General features: G+C 40.7%; 2 protein-coding genes across 3 annotated transcripts in view; one reads left to right on the forward strand and one right to left on the reverse strand.

Annotated features, from left to right (window-relative positions):
- Positions 1 to 3,209: 3,209 nt before the first annotated feature.
- On the reverse strand, positions 3,210 to 10,432 carry LOC134360310 (somatostatin receptor type 2-like). The gene has a single exon (XM_063074528.1). It carries the CDS (start codon positions 7,451 to 7,453, stop codon positions 6,365 to 6,367), a length of 1,089 nt encoding a protein of 362 aa, XP_062930598.1. The 5' UTR covers positions 7,454 to 10,432; the 3' UTR covers positions 3,210 to 6,364.
- A 9,040-nt stretch (positions 10,433 to 19,472) lies between these two features.
- The window catches only part of LOC134360311 (zinc transporter ZIP11-like), an 860,127-nt gene continuing 858,298 nt past the window's right edge, over positions 19,473 to 21,301 (forward strand). For both annotated transcript variants that reach the window (XM_063074529.1, XM_063074530.1), the window contains exon 1: positions 19,473 to 19,627. In XM_063074529.1, the coding sequence (XP_062930599.1) occupies positions 19,520 to 19,627 (108 nt within the window). In that variant the 5' untranslated portion in view covers positions 19,473 to 19,519. The remainder of the gene's footprint in view (positions 19,628 to 21,301) is intronic.

The following is a 21,301-nucleotide window of genomic DNA, read 5'->3' on the forward strand; positions in this document are numbered from 1 at the left end:
ATTAATTAGCTCGTTTATTTCGTCTTTTTTCTTAAAGATGTGCTGGGTGCGTTCCGACTACCGCTGCACCACTGCATTCTTCGTAGCAATGTAACGGTCCGCGGCCTGGAGGTTGGGGACCACTGCTATACCATCTCTTGCGTTGGAGATTACATTGAAACGTTAACTTGAAATTTCTTTCAGAATGCATAGGAATTAGATTTGACAACAACTCCAGCTTAAAAGAACAGTGCTCTGTTGTTAATAGCTGAACCATTAATACAAGAAGTCTTTACCCAACAATAATAAATTTAACAAAAGATGATACCAGCATTAAAAATCACCTCAAATGTTTTTATTTTCCATGAGAACAAACTCTCTTTACATTACCTCATTAAGTTCCTGTGCATGCTAATTGGTTTACACTATATCTGCTCAAAGTATTCTTCTGGGGTGGGTTTCATTCTCAGTATAATGCACATAATTCCATAGGAGATCTGATTAGTCAATATTGTAATTTACAATCTATTCCAACACTTTTAATTATTTCTAAGATGTTGATCATACTTCTTTTTCTGAATTACTCATTAAAATATGTTTTGCGTTTTAGATTAAGCTTCCTTTTCTCATTTCCTGCAAATTAATTTTATGCCTTTCATTGCATTTTTAATTAATGTTCCCATTTTCCACAAGTTGCACCTCCTTCTGCGTAATTATTTGCAACCTTTGGCATTCTCATTTATAATACCCTGGTGTATTAGTAACTTAGGTTTATACTTTAGCCCAGACCCTCTATTTATTATCCCACTCACTGCACTGTAAACACTTTAAACCACTATTTATAATATTGTTTACATTATAAATATGTGCTGGTATCTATGTATTTATGCACATTTTAATCAATATCCTCTAACCCGACATTCTATATAATTCTTTCTTTATTTATAATTATTGAATATTGTTTTTGTAGCTTGTTGCACCATGACCACCACATCACGGCAAATTCCTAATACATGTAAATATATATGGTGAATCAAGATAATCCATGAATCTCTGGATCCTTTAGTCATTCTTCATTGATAAAATCATTGCCACCAATTTGTGAAAATGGTTACAATGGTCATATTTTCTTAATAGCAGTTCTAGATATTTTTGCTACAGCAGTGATATCTGTAAAAAGTGTTAGGATTATCTGACTAATTGTTACAACAGCAACTGCAGGAATTGTGCTTAACACCTTTGGAGAAGGCTGCACACTCTGTTGAATATGAAAGTGTACTGGTCACTGACAACAGCTTTGAGATTTCTGTATTCCATATGCAAACATCACCAAGTTGCTATAGTTTACAAATAATGCCATAATTGATTTTGCAAAATTTGCGCCAATTTTGGTATGGTTGTCCAAAACATCAGTTTAAAATCACTAACCTTTCTTGTTCACATAATAGTTACATTTAATCAAGCCAGTCTTTTTTCAATTATTTGTACCATTCAGAATCCTGTTTGCTGATTTCCCTACAGGTTGATCCTATAATCCCTTTTGGCAACTTTGCAGCAAAGGGAATATGCTTTTGACTTTTCAGAATTTTGAGATCACATTCCAAACAAATTGACTTGTAAAAATATTGTCTAGAGATTTGTTAACTTTTGGCCCAGTTTTCCTGCATGTTATGGGTTCCTATGGGACTGTGAGGAACAGACAGGAATCTGGAACTGAGGCCTAGTTTAAATTAACCAAAATCTTCTTGAATGGCAGAGCAGGCTCAAGCAATTGTAGATGTCAGCTTGTACTTACTTGTCTTTCTTATGCTCTTGTTCCATATTTATTTTCTTTAACTTAAATCGGCTGACATTTCAGTAAACATTTCTAAAATTTGCTGCACACTGCAAGGTCTTTCTTTGTTTTTTTTTCATAGAAACATAGAAAACCCACAGCACAGTACAGGCCCTTCGGCCCACAAAGCTGTGCCGAACATGTCCTTACCTTAGAACTAACTAGGTTTACCCATAGCCCTCTATTTTTCTAAGCCCCATGTACCTATCCAGGAGTCTCTTAAAAGACCCTATCGTTTCCACCTCCACCACTGTCACCGGCAGCCCATTCCATGCACTCACCACTCTTTGTGTAAAAAGCTTACCCCTGACATCTCCTCTGTACCTACTTCCAAGTACCTTAAAACTATGCCCTCTTGTACTAGCCATTTCAGTCCTGGGAAAAAGCCTCTGACTATCCACACGATCAATGTCTGCCATTATCTTGTACACCTCTATCAAGTCATCTCTCATCCTCCGTCACTCCAAGGAGAAAAGGCCGAGTTCACTCAACCTGTTTTCAAAAGGCATGCTCCCCAGTTCAGGCAACATCCTTGTAAATTTCTGAAATCTTCATATTTGAAATGAGTTTGAAATGCAACCTGTAAGTGTAGCAAATGCAAATAATTATTTAAAAGCCGTTCTTTTTCTTATGCACTTGGTTCAAAAATCTGCCTTCACTTTTAAATTCTCTGATGCTCTCTATCTCCCCTTATCCATTCTCTGCATTAGCATGTATCTGACAGGGTTTCGGCCTGAAACATTGAGTGTTTATTTCTCTCCATAAATGATGCCTGACCTGCTGAGCTCCTTGTCTGCGGTATTTTGGCTTTCCAGCATCTGCAGAATCTCTCATATTTATGACAAATATTCTTTATTTTTAGATAGACTTGGATTCTTAACAATTGTCCAAACTCTTTTTAGGTTATTCTATTTTGTCCTATAAATACTAGTTTTCATTTCTCTATTTTGTTATTACATTACACATTTGAATTTTGTTGTTGTCTCAAACACCATTATAAATTTTTCACATATAGTGCTTTGGAATTTGAGATATAGTAAAATTCCTTTGGGATAAATATCAGGTCTATTGAACTTCAATCTTCTTATGCTGCTGACCTTTCTTTTTATCCTCATAGGGATTTTGTGTCTGCAAAGTTATTGGACTTGGGCATTGTTCAGGTTTATGTCTGACTCCCCATCATTAAATCTAAAATAACATCTGGTTTTAGTTACCCAGCAACAATGCAATGCAACAATATTCCCTTGCCTCCATGCGCTTTCCTTAGTTGTGTTGCTGCTATGCAAGTCGGTACCTGGGTAGTTGAAATCCCAATGATCATCAATATAAATCTGGTGCTTTGGTTCATTAACAAGGACCTTGCTTTCTGCGAAGATCCCAGAGCTCAACATGTCAACATAATCTGCAGCAAATTCCAAGCGACTCTGCATGATTCAACATATTACATAGTCAAGGCAATTTACCATGACATAATAAAATACTGTTCAGAGAACATGTGTATTAGTTCATTGTCTCCAAATGATCATTATTTGGATTGCATTTAACATACCTACGTCAACTGAGTCCAGTAAATACGTGAATACTGTTTCAAGCCATACACTCAGCTAATATATTGAGATCCAAACTCAAAATAGACTCTAATTGTCTTGATAATGCTTTATTTTTGTAGTTCTGCCCACAAAGTATGGTAAACCCTTAACAGGCTGACTAAATAGGGGCTGAGGGGAATTCTGATTTGATGAAGATGGGCATGAAAGCACAGAGGAACATCTGGAAAAATTTCTGAAACGCTCGTTCGCTGCTGTTGTTACTGCGTGGTCGGGACTCTTTCGGAGGGTAGGCCTCAAAGTCCCCAGCTTTGCCTGCTGTTGGTGACCGAGAAGGGGGTCGAATCGTTCGGATAGTGAAAGCACTCAGTACTCGGTGTCGGAGAGCTGAGCAGTGCTCTAAGTTTTTGGATGACTCAGACTGTGACTGTGGTTGGGTATGGCAGGGAGAGTTTTTCTTCCTTCTCTCCGTCTGCGTGAGATGTAGGATATTTGAGAGACTTTGAACTTTACTGTGCTCATGGACTCCTTCATCAAGTTATGGTATTGTTTCACTGTTGTAACTATATGTTATAATTATGTGGTATTGTTAGTTTTTTTCAGTCTTGGTCTGCCCTGTGTTTTGTGATATCACACCGGAGGAAATATTGTATCATTTCTTAATACAGTTTAATATAGGTATTAATATTCTCATATAAAAACCTACCATTTTAAAAAGTATTTATTTCTTCACGTATTAAAATTTAAATCATAATATAAAAGGCTGGTTTATCATTTGGTCAATGTGTATTCATTAATTGCCTGTTATTATTACAAGGTAGATGTTTGCAGATTTACAACTGAGTTGTTGATTTGGCCTAATACTGGAATTGGAAGACCTAAATTCTGATGTGTTGCATATGGAAAGTACAAATGTTTGGTGTCCAACAGCAGATTGACATGTAGTTTTAGATAAATATCCTCTTGCCAATTCAAATTTAGCATATAAAACTTTTGGCACCATCTCAGTACCAAATATTTGGAAATAAGTTAACATTACATCATGAGTTGGACGTTACTGCTTCCCCACTGTACTGAAAGAAATTTCTTTACATTAAGGAAGCAAAATTGGTCACTAAACTGAACCAATTTTCTAGATGTAAGATTTTATAAATCATTATCAGGATAATTATGGGCAATTATGTAAAAGGCAGGAAATGTCATAAATTTGTACTAATGCTTGGTGGGACCGCAGAAGGCTTAGATAAACCTGCTGCTGATAAAGCAAATGTGAGACCGTATATCAGCCTGATGATAAGATGACTCATAAATGGTGAGGATAGACATAACTGTCCTTTCTCAATCAATGATTGGCATTGTATTACTCAAGTATATTTTTATGAATTAATTTTTGAGGTCATTGTCAAACCCATTGAAACTATAAGCCAAAATCAAAACTTACTCAACCCTAACTTATGTTTACCTTTTGACAAGATAATAACAAACATGTTTGCACCAGGTTACAACCTTATAATTAACTGATAAAATATTCAAGGCCTGTCAAAAACATTTTAACTAACAGAATGTCAGGTAATTTATCAGTCTGAATCCATTTGCTCCGGTAGAGTGCTAAGATCTGTGATATCAGACTGCAGATCTTTAAATGTAACTACAATTGTAATTGAGTCTCCCTGTGGCTGCCTGAAATGTTGTGTACAGTATACATACTTTGATTTTGAACTTTGAAAGAAAACCTGCCCTAGATGAATTAACGCATCTCACCTGAGAATCCAAGATTGATTAAAGTTAGGTTTTCTTTGACTCTGGTTTGTAAAATGGGCAACTTCAAGTAGTTAAGAATGGAGATGTCTGAATTGAAACAACTGGTGCATGTTGCGGCTGAGGGAAGGTTCTGCTACCAAAAGCCTGTAATAACAGGGCAGGATATGGATTTGGCACTTTTAAATCGGCCAGTGCCGTCCGAAAAAGATGAGAGGTCGGTAACTAACTTCTTTGTACTTATCACTGTATGTGAAACGCTTTGATTCGGTAAGTTTCATAAAAATGCAAATACTTGTTTTTAAAAAGTCTGTAAGTACAGTACTGTGCACTGCACTTTGTTGAGTATTTAAAACATTTTTACAAGAGATGTTTAATCCGTATTTATATAACTTCTAAAATTAATTCAATTTAAAAATTACTTTTCAATTTCAATCCACTGGTCTTGGAGAGACGGGGATTCGTTCTTGGGAATCGCTTTCGGTCCTAGGTGAACAGTTATTCGGAGAAGACTGATAAACGTACCTATAATAAATTACCGCATTTGCACGAATAAATCAAATAGCCACCTATAAATGGATATTATTGGTAAAGTAGCATTTATTAATTTCGCTCTGAAAACACAAACACTGAAGTTTCTGGCAGATGTACCCCTTACTAATTATTAACTTCCACCAAACTCGACATTATGACACGAATTCCGACAACTGCGTGACTGCCTTCACATTATTTGCAAAAACAACTAGATTACAAAATAATTCATGTGCTTGGTAGATTCTCAGAGCGAAATCAATAAACGTCACTTTACCATTACTTTGCGGGGATCTATTTAAACGCTCTCCCGTGATATTATTATAGGCGCATTTATAATTTGTTCTCCAGATAAGATGACCATAAAGCATCGACAATCCATCGCCACTGAATTTGAAACGTCCCGTCCGAGAGTCTTTTGTCAGTTTGCATTACAATTTTCTTCATAAATGATTCGCAAATTAAACAAGAATGCATTCAAAGCGAGCGGGAATCAGGCGAGAATTCGCGGCTGTCGCAGTCGTTCTCTGCGGGGGCGGGGAGGGGGAGGCCTGCAGTTGTACGAGAGGTTGTTTCACGTCGCCCTCGGCTGCGGTGCTCGGCTCCGTGCTTCCCAAAGTTATCAAAAATTCTCGGACTGGAAATTCCTTCTGGACTGGAGATTTTAGGGAACCTGGTTTGCGGAAGTGGGCGGCCAACGACGGGAAGAGCGCGGCTATCTGACCACGGTCTCCAACTCCCCACCGGAGGTCTCGGTCTGATCCGCCGTCTGGTGATGTGCGGCGATCTTCGCGAGTCTGGGACACAGCATCACTTGGAAAGCTCTCCCGAAACTTTCCGACAAGCAGATGTAGAGGATGGGGTTGGCGCAGCTGTTGAAGTACGAGAGGACCACCGTGAACTCGAAGAGCTTCCTCAGGGAGACGTTCCAGGAGACGGAAATGGAGACCACACAGATGTTGAAGGTATAGAAGGGGAGCCAACAAATGGCAAAGACCGCCACTATGGCAATCACCATGCCGGTAATCTTCTTCTCCGACCTCACTGACGCCGGGCTGTGCGTAGATCCCGCCGTGGTCTTTATCTTTACCAGCAACAAGATGTAACAGAGCGAGATAATGGTGAAAGGTAATGCGAATCCCAGCACAAAAGCACTCACAACGAAGGCAGTTCTCCGAACAAAACTGGGCTCCGGCCAGATTAAGGTGCACATCTCTGAAGTGTCATCCACCCCCGAATAGATGGCCATGGGGATCACAGGTACGAAGGAAGTTAACCACAGGATGACACTGACTTTTTTGGCCAGGCTGGGACTCCGCAACCTAGAAGATACGACGGGGTAGGCAACGGCCACGTACCTGTCCATGCTCATCGCCGTGATGCAGAAAACACTGGTAAATTGGTTAATGCCGTCCAAAATCATCACCGACCTGCACAGTAAGTGGCCTAAAGGCCAGCGATGGAGAGCGACTTGCAACGCCAGGAATGGTAACCCCAACATAAATAAGCCGTCCGCCAGGGCCAGGTTCAGGATATAAATGTTGGTCACTGTCCTCATCTTCTCATGTCGGACAATGGTGAAGATCACCAAGGAATTACCGAGCAGTCCCACCACACAGACCAGACAATAGAGAATAGGGATCGGGAGGTCGACCATGCTGGGAGTTATGTCATATTTGAAGTCCTCGGTGTGATTTTCCGGCCATGGTCCGTCGGAGGTGTTGGCTTCAGCCTCTGGGTTAAAGGATGTTTCCACGTCCGTTTCCACAACAGAGGTGTTCATTTCGGATGAGAAATAGTTCATTAGAATGATCCTTTGGTAAATTTAATCAAGCGATCACTTTTGTGTGCTCTCTGAATATTCACTAGACCTGGCCTCTTCCACCCGCCAAATTGTCCATTCACCGTCTTGTACACCTTTCCGCTTCTGTTGTTCTGTGAGTCATTGTAAGTAGCTCCTAAAGCTCCAACTGTTCCAAGCGCCTCAGATCGCTGAACTACTCTGCGTAATCACTCCCTCCCTTAAATAGTTTCCATCTTTCCTGGCATTAAGTTACTTTGTCAATGGTCATCAGTTAAGGCATAGCGCCCACTACAGCGACTAATTACAATTCTTATCACTCATTGCAGAAATTTACCAGATTTGACCATAATTATTTATTTCACACGGCCCCTTCATTCCCTAAATCAACGCGGAGGCTGTCCTGGCATTAAATGTTTAAATAGATTGGATTTGATTCTCAATCATGGATTCACTTAGTTCCAGTCAGTCGTATATTTCTATCAGCTCACGCCTGAAAGTATACTGTAATGGGTTGACTATTAGTTAGTAACTAGCTGGGACTGTAACGGGGGCTAAGGTTCTACGCATGAAAAAAGCTTGTAGGTCAGCAAATAGCCCACAAACTAATTTTTGAAGAGAGAAGCGAGGAGGATGAAAGGAGTGAATGATTTTCTATGCGTTAATGAACACCATTAAAGACGGCTTTCAACGAAACTGCTCTGTACCGCGGAAACCACCGGCGAAACGTGCTTAAACATTCGACTCCAGATGGGACTTTATTTTCTTCCGGATGACTATGTCAAGGAATTTCTGGAATTTCTCATTCCCCATCCTCATCAATCACAAGTCGCGCCCAATTTAACACTTCCCAGTTTGGCAAACGTTAATAATTCCAACATTAAATATCGCATCACTGAAATTCCGTTGAGTGATGCGACTAAGCGTGAGTTGGCCTAAGGGTTGCTCAAGCCTCTAAAATCTGGGCAATACAAGGAAGCACTCTTTGCAAAAGTTGGGACAACATTTCGAAGGAGTTCTGAATTTAATTCAGCACTTTTAAATGTAAAATGCTGACATGAAGGATGTTTAAAAGAATCAATAATCAGCAAAATGTTCCAACTACTGATACATGCACAGGTTGATCAGCTCACTTCCAATAATATTATGCTTTCTTTGAGCTGATAGCTATTATTTTCTAACATTATTATTCAATGTCCTGGGGAGCTAGTGACTTAAATCCAAAATACTTCTGTTTTTGTTTTAACAATGTCGCACTTGCTCACTGAGTAGAATGAAAGGACGAGCATTTCCACAGACTGGACACACGGTGATTTACTCCCCGCAGTTAACCCGGGGAATCCAAGCCACTGCACACAATGTGAATGTAAAGAAACTCCCTGCATGAACAGTGAAACTATTGACCTGTCCTACCTCGGAACGCCCTGACCCTGCTTATTTCTGAAACGCTTGCAGCGTTTGGACCCAGTGCCATCACTTTTCAAAGAACCATACTAAGAATATGCGGCGGAATCGCTCATTTTAAATTGCTACGGCGGATTTTGCCATGTTTAAAACAAAAGGGGTTCCCTTCAGAAAAGGGTTCGGTTCCCAGTTTAGCAAATGACGTTGTTTGGGTAAGATTAGTTGAGGGCAATGGTTTTATCAATCATCCTTTGGTTCGAGAGCCACAGAAACCTCCAGTTAGATCAAAAGTAATCCTATTTGCTAAACTGTGAAGTGATCCATTTACAAATGAGTATTAAATTATGCTATCTCCAGTCCGTCTAGTGTTCACTCCAGAGCAACACGCCGTACGATCTTCTAAGAGGCTTATTTGTGGCGCCAGCGAAAACTGAAGTGGGAGATGGCAAAGAGGTAATCTCTCAGAGGGTTGGAGAACTCTGAGTTTTACAGAAGAGACGGTAAACCCGCAGTTTGAATTTTAATAGTTAGGAATTGATAGCGCAAGGGTTAAAATTACACAAGTTCTGGAGGTTAAACTTTAAATTGTATATGTAAAAAATCAATTAATCTCGTTCAACCCCCCCCCCCCGCTACATTTTTATACTGTTATTCCAGTCCTGGTGTAGGGCCTCGATCCGAAATCTTTCTGCCGATTTCCCTCCATACCGGCGGAATCCCTCCAGCATTTTGTGTAGATTTCCAGCATCTGCAGTATCGTTTGTGTTACCACAATCTTTACGTTTCATGTGATAAATCAACAAATGTGGCACCAAAGCACACAAAGCCAGCTAAGTATTCGTATGGAGTGCAAAGGGAAGTTGCAGCCCGAGTTAAAATGAAGACTGTCAAAGGCAATTGTAATGTTTTCCATATACTGTACAAGGTATTAACACAGTAATATTTTACCAGGTTTTTAAAAATTCATATTCATTTCCAGCATTTAAAAATTGTTATCTGACACGAAACCCTTTATTTATCAGTGGAATAAACCCTACCTACTTCTCCTACAGCCGTTGTACTTTCGCAAGACCCACTCATGTAAGCTTTGCAAGGAGATTGGAACTAAGTCGGATTTACATTATTTTATTTTACTGTGTTATAGCGACTTCGATTCGTCCAGGCCGGCAGTAATTTTGAGCTCTTTGCAGTTAGCGGCAGTTCGTTGCTATGTAATTTTAGATATGGGACTGACAGGTTTTTATTAACTTCTGGTTTAAAGGATACGTGGAAAAGGTGAGCACATGGAGTTGGTCTCATATACCCAGATCACGTTGTACATGGAAACGGGCTCGTGCAATCCATTTGTCTGCTCCTGATCCTTTCCAGGTCCGTGGGGCGGCACGGTAGCATAGTGGTTAGCGCAAAGCTTTACAGTATAGTCGATTGGGGTTCAATACCCATCCTGTTTGTACGTTATCCCCATGACCGCGTGGGTTTCCTCCGGGTGCTCTGATTTCCTCCCACAGTTCAAAGACCGACCGGTAGGTTAATTCGGCATTGTAGGTTAATTGTCCTGTAATTAGCCTTCGATTTAATCGGGAGATTGCTTGAAACGTGCCGTGTCTTAATTTAAAAAAAATAAAAATATAAAAAGTAAAAATAAAAACATGGTTGCATGTAGTTGTCAAATCCTCGCCTGGCAGTTCTGTGAAGCGCTACTGCCTTAGCCAAGTTCCAATCCTTTATCCGAAAGGCCATTTCTGTATTTCACCCAATGCATGGCTTTGAACTCGGGACCATCTATGTAACATTGTAAGCACAAGCCTTCAAGTTTTCAGTCTTCACCATTACTCACAATTACTTCTCAGGACTTTAGAATTGTATTAAAAAATTGCCAGATATTTTTATAGCTTTCTGTGACTTAATGAAGAAATCATTTTTTTCCGCCCAGGTAAGAGACATCAAATAAATGAAAACATTTTCCTCTTCTGCACTGACATCACCCTTTCTTATGGAGAGTTGACTGCTGTCTATGTGAAAGTGTTTGCCTTTCCTAATTGGATATTGGCTGTGAAATGATTTTGCCCTGAACATTGCTTCCTTCTGTTCCTAAATTTAGAATTTCAGACCCTAATGATTCCTGTTATGCAAATGGAACTACTTCCCATTTACTTGTGACCCATAGACTTAAGTATTTCATTGCATTCCTACTTGGCTTCCCTTATTCTATTCCAATCTTGAGACAATGGACAATGGAAGAAGGTAAAGGAGCCTCAGGACCCATACCACCAGGTTCAGGAACAGTTATTAACCCTCAACTACCAGGCTCTTGAAACAGAGGAGATAAAAGCAGTCAGTGTCCCTTGTCCCGTCACTGAACTACTCCCACAACCTATGGACTCATTTTAAAGGACTTTACATCTCATGTTCCCAATATTTATTGCTTATTTATGTACTTATTTATTATTCTCTCTTTTGTGCTTGCACAGTTTGTTGTCTTTTGCATATTGGTTGTTTGTCCATTCTGTTAGTGCAGTCTTTCATTGATTCTATTGTGTCTCTTAGATTTACTGTGTACGTCTGCAAGAAAACATACTTGACTAGATATTTATATTTGACAGAATATTAAAAAAAGGATGTAATACTGAGGCTTTATAAGACACTGTTGAGGCCTAACTTGGAGTATTGGCAGCATTTTGGGCCCATTAACTATGAAAGGATGTGTTGATGTTGGAGAGGGTTCAAAGGAGGTGGACGAAAAATATTCTGGGAATGAAGGGCTTATCATATAATGAGCATTTGATGGCTCTGAGCTTCTGCTCCCTGGAATTTAGAAGAATGAGGGGGATCTATTGAATGTTGAAAGGCCTAGAGAGAATGGATGTGGAAAGATGTTTCCCATCATGGGGAAGTCTAGGACCGGACAGCAGAACTTCGGAATAGAGGTATGTCCATTTGGAATGGAGATGAGGAGGAATTTCTTCAGCCAGAGGGTGGTGAATCCGAGGAATTTGTTGCTACAGGTAGCTGTTGAGGCAAGGTCATTGGGTGCATTTAAGGCAGAGGGTGATAGATTCTTGATTAGTCAAGGCATAAAAGGTTATGGGGAGAAGGCAGGAGAATGGGGTTGAGAGTGAAATCGATCAGCCAGACTCGATGGACTGAATGGCCAAATTCTGCTCCTATGTATTATGGTCTTTATGTCTAAAATGAATCTTAGGGCTGTACATGGTGACAAATTTACTTTCAACTTTGAATTCCACTACCTCTGCCCAGCTCACATCTGCTCTCATTTACCTATTATTCCCATGCTTTTTGATGTGACTAGCCTGGAGTTATTACCTCGATCTTTCTCAATGAAATTCTTTCCTGCTCCCTTAGCTGTCATAAATTCTGGAATTACCCTCCAAAAAGCTTTATTTCTTCCTTCACTCCATTCTTTAAAATATTTCATAAATGCCAACTTGCTGACTAGGCTTCTTTTTAAATGCCTCAGAAGTAATTTGGTGACAGTGTTTTCATTTGATTTTGTTCCACTGAGGCATCTTGAAACATTTTATGCAATGTCAAATGTGTCAAATAAATGGAAATCATTGTGCAAGACTTGTTTTACACTTACTAGCTGTACATCCAATGAACACTTCAATTTATCGTAGCAAAAATTATATTGTGTGTCAACCAGTAGGATTTTATAATAATCATAAAGTTAAGTAAAGGTCCTTCATGGACATTTATGCAAACTCTAAGCATTAACTTTTCCTAATCTTTTCCTGATAAAAACGCCCACTGACCTTGTTCCAAATATGTACTGCTTTTATTTCAGGCTTACATGTCAATCTGGAGCAGTTTTCAGGACTGGGGGCACTATTGGAGATACTGTTAAAACTCAATTCCAACCAATCTTTCCAGTGGTCAGAAAAGTCCCAAGGCTGCACTTTGAAGAACAATAGGGGAATCATCAATGTCTTGGCCAATAATTCACTCCAACTCCATAGTACTAAAACAGCTTATCTTGCCATTATCATAACTGTGTTTGAAAGAAATTACTGTACACAAGTTGGCTGCGTCATTTGCTACATTACATTTAAACAGACATTTCCAAAAGAACTGCTACTATAGTGCTTTGGGATGTTCTGAAAAAGCCCCAGAAAATAATAGACAAATACAAACCTTTTTTTTTTAGATTTTCGGTGGGTCTAAGTACTCATAAACAAATTATGCTGAACCAGAAAGCTATTGTTAGATGACCAGGCTAAAGCTTTGTCAGAGAGTCATAGAATAACAGAGCATAGAAACCAGCCAAGATGTCCACTTAAGCTAGTCCTATTAGCCCAAGTTTCAACCATATCCCTCTAAAACTTTCCTATCCATATACCGGTCCAAGTGTCTTTTCAGTATTGTTATTTTAGCTGCTTCAACCAGTTCCTCTGGCAGTTTCTTTCATATATGCACCAGCCTCTGTGTGAAGATACCGCCCCTCAGGTTTATTTTAAATCTTCCTCCTTTCTTCTTCAATCTATGCCCTTTAGTTGTTGATTCTTTTTCTCTGGGAAAATAATTTCTTCATTGATCATATTGATGCCCCACATAATTTTATAAATCAAGTCTCATGTTTGTATATCAAGGGCAATGTAACAAGGGGGATTTCAATATGCAAGTCGATTGGGAAATTCAGATTGGCGCTGGATCGCAAGAGGGGGAAATTCTAGAATGCTTAATGCTTAAGGGATGGCTTTTTAGAGCAGGCTCATGGTTGAGCCCACCAGGGGTTCAGCTATTTTGGTTTGGGTGTTGTGCAATGAACTGGAATTGATTAGAGTGCTTAAGGTATAGGAATCCTCAGGGAACAATAATCACCATACGATAGAATTCACCCTGCAATTTAAGAAGGAGAAGCTAAAGTCAAATGTATTAAAGTGGAGTAAAGGCACAGAGGCACGAGAGAAAAGCTGGCCAAAATTGATTGGAAGGGAACACTAGCAAAGATGATGGTAGATCAGCAATGGCTGGAATTTCTAGGAGTAATTCTGAAGGCACAGGATATGTACATCCCAAAGAAGAAGTATTCTAAAGGCAGAAGGACACAATTGTGGCTGACAAGAGAAGTCAAAGTCAACATTAAAATGCAAAGAGACGTCATAAAATAGAGCAAAAATTAGTGAAAGTTAGAGGATTGGGAAGCATTTAAAAACCGAAAGAAGACAACTAAAAAAGTCATAAAGAAGGAAAAAATAAAGGTAAGCTAGCCAATAATATTGATCAGGATACCAAAAGATTCTTCAGATATATAAAGTGTAAAAGAGAGGCAAGCGTTGATAATGGACCACTGAAAAGTGATGCTGGAAAGGTAGTAATGGGGGAGAAGGAAGTGGCAGATGAACTGAATAAATATTTTGCATCAGTCTTCACTGTGGAAAACATTAGCAGTATGCAGAAGTTCGAAGTGCCAGTGGACAGAAGTGTGTGAAGTGTTACGTACCCCGTAACTGGGTTGCCAAACCAGCAGAAATGGATCACTCGGTTGGAGTCTGGAGTACTAGAACTAAGAAAGTTTTATTTAAGAAACAAGCAACACAGTAATCGAAAGGATAATAAATGCAACAGTTCAGCGATGATAAACACACATGTGCACAGAATTAAGATAACAGCATCAATCAAGCTCTATCGTTGTCTAGGGGTAAATGACCAAATTTCAAAGTGACTCAAAGTTCAGTCCAGTTTAGTAGTTCAGTTCGCAGTAATCGTTGCCATGGTGATGGACAACGTGGGGGAAGAGAGAGAGAGAGAACAGGAACAGCTGATCATTCAGACACTGCTTCACTCACAGACTGGCGAGATGGCTCACAAGCAGCTTTTGGGCGGGTCCTTGGTGATGTCACCTGAGGTCACCGACTGTGACCCCTCCTCCAGATGCGGTCGATCCTCTGCAGTGAACCCGGCACCCAGGCAAGGGCGGACACACACTGATCGTACACTGATCGTTCCCGCTGATCGTACCTTTCCACCCTGTGCGTTGTCCGATACTTCTCACCAACTCGTGAGAGGCGTACCGCTTCCAGGGTCTCGTTACCTCGGGTGGCGTGTGTGTGTGCTGCCTTAGCGAACCGGTCCCTTTTTATCCCCCTGCTGGGGTATCGCCTGTCCATCACTTCAAACAGTTCAAGGTTCAAAGGGGGGAGCCGCTCCAGACAGCTCTCTCTCCCCCGTTCCTTCATTACACATCTCCAGACGCTGCTCTATTGTTCCTTATCTCTCTTTCCCCTGAGGGCAGGTGGCAGACCACTTGCTGATGTCACTGATGCTAACCCAGGCCAGCAAACATCTTAATTTTATGTGTATTCTCGTCACAGAAGTTGCCATTACTAGGGTGAAGGTTCTGGGGAAACTGAAAGGTCTGAAGGTAGATAAGTCACTTGGACCAGATGGTGTATCCTCCAGGGTTTTGAAAGAGATGGCTGAAAAGATTGTGGAGACATTGGTAATGATCTTTCAAGAATCAATTGATTCTGGAATGGTTCCAGAGGACTGGAAAATTGCAAATGTACCTGCACTCCTCATGAAGGGAGAGAGGCAGAAAAAATAAAACTCTTAGCCAGTCAGTCTGACCCCAGTAGTTGGGAAGACAATGCAGTCGATTGTTAAGGTTGTGGATCTTGAGGTACTTGGAGGTACATGATAAAATAGGCCATAGTCAGCATGGTTTCCTCAAGGGAAAATCTTGCTTGACATGTACATTGGAAATCTTTGAAGAAATAGCAAGCAGATTAATCAAAGGAGAATTGGTGGATGTTGTGTACTTGGATTTTCAGAAGGCCTTTGACAAGGTGCCGTACATGAGGCTGCTTAACAAATTAAGAGCCCATGGTATGACAGGAAAGATATTAGCATGGATAGAGCTTTGGCTGATTGGCAGGAGGCAAAGAGTAGGAATAAAGGAAACCTTTTTGGTTGGGGGCCAGACTGGTGGTGTCCCACAGGGGTTTGTGATGGGACTACTTCTTTTTATGTATATGTCAATGATTGGGATGATGGAAGTGATGGCTTTGTGGCCAAGTTTGCAGATGACACCAAGACAGGTGGAGGGGCAAATAGTGTTGAGGAAGCAGGGAGGCTGCAGAAGGACTTAGACAGATTAGGAGAATGGGCAAAGAGGTGGCAGATGGAATACAGTATTCGGAAGTCTATGGACATGCTCTTTGGTAGAATTAAACGTGTAAACTATTTGCTAAACTTGGAGAGAAAATTCAGAAATCTGAGGTGCAAGGATTCCCTAAAAGGTAATTTGTAGGTTGAGTCAGTGTGGTGAGGCAGGCTAATGCGATGTTAGCATTCATTTCAAGAAGACTAGGATATAAAAACAAGGATGTAATTCTGAGGCTTTATAAAGTACTGGTGTGGCCTCACTTGGAGTATTGCGAGCAGTTTTGCATGGATGTGCTGACATTTGAGAGGGTTCAATGCAGGGTCACGAAAATGATTGCAGGATTGAAAGGCTTATCATATGAGAAGAGTTTGATGGCCCTGGGCCTGTACTCAGGAGAATGAGGGGGGACCTCATTGAACCCTATTGAACGGTGAAAGGCCTCGATCAAGTGGATGTGGAGGGAGGATGTTTTCCATGGTCTAAGACCAGAGGACAGTGCCTCAGAATAGAGGGGTGTCCTTTTAGAATGAAGATGAGGAGGAATTTCTTTAGCCACAGAGTTGTGAATCTGTGTAATTTGTTGCCACAGCCAGCTGTGAAGGCCAAGTCATTGGGTATATTTAAGGCAGAGGTTGATGGATTCTTTGATTGGTCAGGACTTGAAGGGATACAGGGAGAAGGCAGGAGACTGAAGCTGGGAGGGAAAGTGGATCAAATGAAATATAGACCACAGACTGAAGAGCTTAGTCCAGAGACCATAGACTACAGACCGTAGAGCTTAGGCCAGAGGCCACAGACCACAGGCCACAGACCACAGACCACAGAGCTCAGACCACAGAGCTTAGGCCAGAAACCTTAGACAACAGACCGCAGAACATATGTTAGAGCCCATAGACTACAGACCGTAGAGCTTTGGCCAGAGACCATAGACCATGAAATGGTGGAGTAGACTTGATGGGCCAAATGGCCTTATTCTGCTCCAATATCTTTTGGTCTTCTATGCTCCAATGTATAAAGTCCTACCTTGCTCAATCTCTCACTATAACTCCGGTCTTCAGGTCCTGCAGTCTTCTCAGAAATCTTTCTTGCATTCTTCCCAACTTAATGACATCTTCCCTGTTACAGGGTAATAGTAACTATATACAGTACTCTAGGTGTGGCCTCACAGATGTCTTATACAACTGCAATATAACATCCCAACTCCTATATCAATGCGCTGATTGACAAAGCAGGTATCAAATGACTTCTTCACCTGTCTATCAGTGACACCATTTTCAGGGAACTATGTACTTACATGCTAATTCCCTCTATTCTACAAAACTCCCTGCAGCCCTGTCATTCATTGAGAAAATCCCGGTTTGACTTCCAAGATCACAGCGGTGGCTTACAGGTGGATGTTAAAACAGGACTTAAAGTGATTTAAGATATGACAGCTTAACGTAGACAAAGGAGTGGGAGAGTGAACTGAGAGCAATAAATCATGGGAACAGATGATCCAGAGAGTGGTGGCACTTCCATGTTCACAATGCAAAAGTTAGTGCTTTTCTCAATATATACGATAGGAGGTCTGGATCTCAAATTGAAGTTGACAAGGATACCAAGATAACGAATGGACTCCTTCAGTTAGAATTTATCTCTGAATACCATAAAGATGTCTGAATCACAGAGGAAGATGAGGAGTTTGGAGACACATTGCAAAAGATGAATAACTAGGTGAGCTCAGGGATTGTTTAGAAACTGATGGTGGAGGGGAAGAAGCTGTTCCTAAGGTGTTGAGTTGTGGGTCTTCATGCTCCTGTGCCTCCTCCCTGATGGTAAGAATGAGAAGAGGGGATGTGCCAGATGGTGACGCTTCTTTAATGATGGATGCCACCTTCCTGATGCATCGCCTTTTGATGATGTCCTTGATGTTGGGGAGGCTAGGGCTTGTGATGAAATCGTTCATTCGTTCGTTATGTGCCGCGTCCAATGACGTGTGCAATTATGGTCTTTCCATGACCATGGTTGTCCTTGGCAAAGTTTTCTACAGAAGTGGTTTGCCGTTGCCTTCTTCTGGGCAGGGTCTTTGCAAGATGGGTGACCCCAGCCATTATCAATACTCTCCAGAGGTTGCTTGCCTGATGTCAGTGGTCGCATCACCAGGACTTGTGGAGCTCTTACGGCCAGCCACCACTTCTCCCATCGCTTCACATGACGCCGATCAGGGGCTAAGCAGGTGCTATACACCTTGCCCAAGGATGACCTGAAGGCTAGCGGAGGGAAGGACCACCTTACACCTTCTTTGGTAGAGAATATCTCCACCCCGCTACCCACTGTGATTAAATAGATTGACACGAGACTGGAGCATATGGCATATGAAAAATGACTATAGGATTGGAGTCAACATGGATAGCTGAACGGGAATTACAATGGATAAATCTGAGATTGGAACTAACAGGTGTGTGGGAATCTAGTTGATGTATTTCGATATTCATTGTGCTTTTGATAAAGTTGAACATAAAAGATTATTAAACAAAATTGATTCACATGTGAGAGGACAATTACGAACATGGACTGAAAACTAATTAAGAAAAGACAAAAGCAAAAGATTACGAGCGTGCTGGTCATTTCCACAGGGTTCATTGCTGGGGTCCCGCCTGTTCAGAATGTTTCTCAATAATTTGTAGGGAAGGAAGGTGCATAATATATTGGTTTCATGATAAAACACAGGAAGGAACTGAAAAAACGATTTTTTGGGACTAAAAAGATTGCACATCCACCCAGGCGCACACCCAAGCACTCGAGGGATAAGCGGCAGCAACCTGTCACGAGGCAGATCCGGTCCAGAAATGATAACGTTGTGAAAGATTTGTAGAAGTTGGGAAAATATTATGGGGCTCGATATAAATCCAGGTTCAATGCATGTTTTATAGTTCGAACTGAAGAAATTAATTATAATCAATTATTCAAATATATGGGTCTTTTTACTTAGCACTAATATAGCAATTTTCCGCGGTTCATTGAACGTTGCATTATATATTAAAACTATATTTAATTTTTTAAAATGTAGACATGAGGATATTTTTAAACTATTTCATGAATTGCAAAATGCAGTAAAGTGACATCTGAATTTTGTGACCTGCAAGGCGAAGCAATTGGAAACTGGAGCAAAAAAAAATCGCCATCAGCGTAAGCAGTAGCATTTTGTTTGACTGCAGAATGAATTTGTCTTATTCTGTCAGTGTTTGATTGCAACATTACACCTCTTACAAAATTAATGTAATCCTTTTTCATAAAGGGGCATACGAAGACGGAACTAAGGAGCTCACTCCCCGACCTCCATTGGACTGAATGAAATTGCTGGATGGGGACTGCTACACGTGAGACAGTGGACGCCGGTTTAATAGACAGGCATTGTGCCCTATGAGGCTTGTAGCGTCCTTTGTACGTGGCTTGCCATTGGATGCAGTCGGTGCCGTTTAGTCAAACGCGGCGTGGCTGCGAAGTGGCGGATGCGGAAGTGAGTGGAGTTGGGCTGGTTGGAGTCCAGGGAGAGCGAGATGATTGAAGGCTGGAGTCCGGTTCTGCAGACCTTACTTGGGACCTTTTTCACTTGGGGTCTCACCGCTGCCGGGGCCGCTCTGGTGTTCATCTTTGCACAGGGACAGGTTGGTATTTGTGGACATTTTGTGTACCAATTTGAATTTATGTGAATGAAATCATAACTGCTCTCTCCTCAGATATGCTTAAACATACAGCTTTGATTCAAAGGTCAAAGAACAACATATGAAAGATTAAACGTCAATGGAATGACATGATTAATATGTATGGAAGCAGGACAAGTCGAATCCAGCCAATTATTGCCCCATAGAGTCCTCCAGTTATCAGTAAAGTGCTGAAAGGTGTCATTGTTAGTTGCACTTGATACACAGGCTCCAGTATTCATTGATACTCCCTTAGGTTGTGGTTGGTGCACTTGGCCGCAGACCTCATTCCAGCCTCTTAAGAAATGAATTTCAGAAACAAACCAGATAGTGTTGGAAACGTTCAGTGGAGTTGGAATTGGTTTATTATTGTATGTATGGAGATACTGTGAAAAGTTTGTCTTGCACACTGATCAAACCATTACACAGTGCACTGAGGTAGAGCAACTTAAAGCAATAACACTACAGAATAAAGCTACAGAGTAAGTTCGGTGTAGGTAGAAAATAAGGTCCAAAATATCATGCTGAGGTAGATTGTGAGATCAAAGGCTAATTGATTATACTAGGGAACTATTTAATAGTCTTATAACAGCAGGGTAGAAACTGACCTTGAGTGTGGTGGTATGCACTTTCAGGCTTTATACAGAAGTAGAGTTAATTATCCAAATTGAAAATTCTAAGAGTTTTGTTTTAAATTTCAAATGTGCAAAATTTTTTTTGGTTTTAATTTAAAATATAGAACAATACTGTACAGGAACAGACAAGAGAATCTGCAGATGCTGGAAATCCAAGCAACACACACAATGCTGGAGGAACTCAGCAGGCCAGGCAGCATCTATAGAGAAAAGTATAGTTGACGTTTCGGGGCGAGACCCTTCTGCTGGACTTTCTGCCTGAAGCGTTGACTATGCTTTTCCCCATAGATGCTGCCTGGCCTTCTGAGTTCCTCAAGCATTTCCTATCTGTACAGGAACAGGCTCCTTGATCAATGATGATATAGAATCTAACCTTTGCTCTGACATAGCCCTCCGCTTTTCTTACATTCATATACCTATCTAAGAGTCTCTTAACTGTCCCTAATGTATCTGCCTCTGCCACCACCCCTGGTAGCATGTTCCATGCAGATCCCATTCTCTGCCAGCTACCTCCCGCATACTCTACCAGCACCTTAAAGTTACGTGCCTTATGTTAGCCATTTCTGCCCTGGGACCTTCATTGTGTTAAAGCAGCTCATGTACTTTCACTTCCACCACCTCTTTACAGGTTTGGATCAAGTTCACAATACCTTACTCAGTCACTGCACTAACCAACTCACAACAAGAAATTTCAATTTTGTTTTTTGCTCCCCTTGTTCTTTGAATTAATGTTTCCCAAATATGCTGGACTAATTAAGCTAATGCATCTTAATCCCTTTGGCCTGTACATTGTCCATATTCTTACATTATCTGTATATTCAAGTGTCAAGTGGTTTATTGTAATTTAACTACATACATGTATATAACCATATAATGTACGGAGAAGCAAACCAGGTTGTAAAGCACAGTAGTACACATAACTCACTTACCATGTGATAACGTATGAAGGCAAGGATAAAATCTACAGATGAATCACACATAACAAACTAAAGTGTATTAATAT

Source organism: Mobula hypostoma, chromosome 22 (genome assembly GCF_963921235.1).
Source record: "Mobula hypostoma chromosome 22, sMobHyp1.1, whole genome shotgun sequence".
Taxonomy (NCBI): Eukaryota; Metazoa; Chordata; class Chondrichthyes; order Myliobatiformes; family Myliobatidae; genus Mobula; species Mobula hypostoma.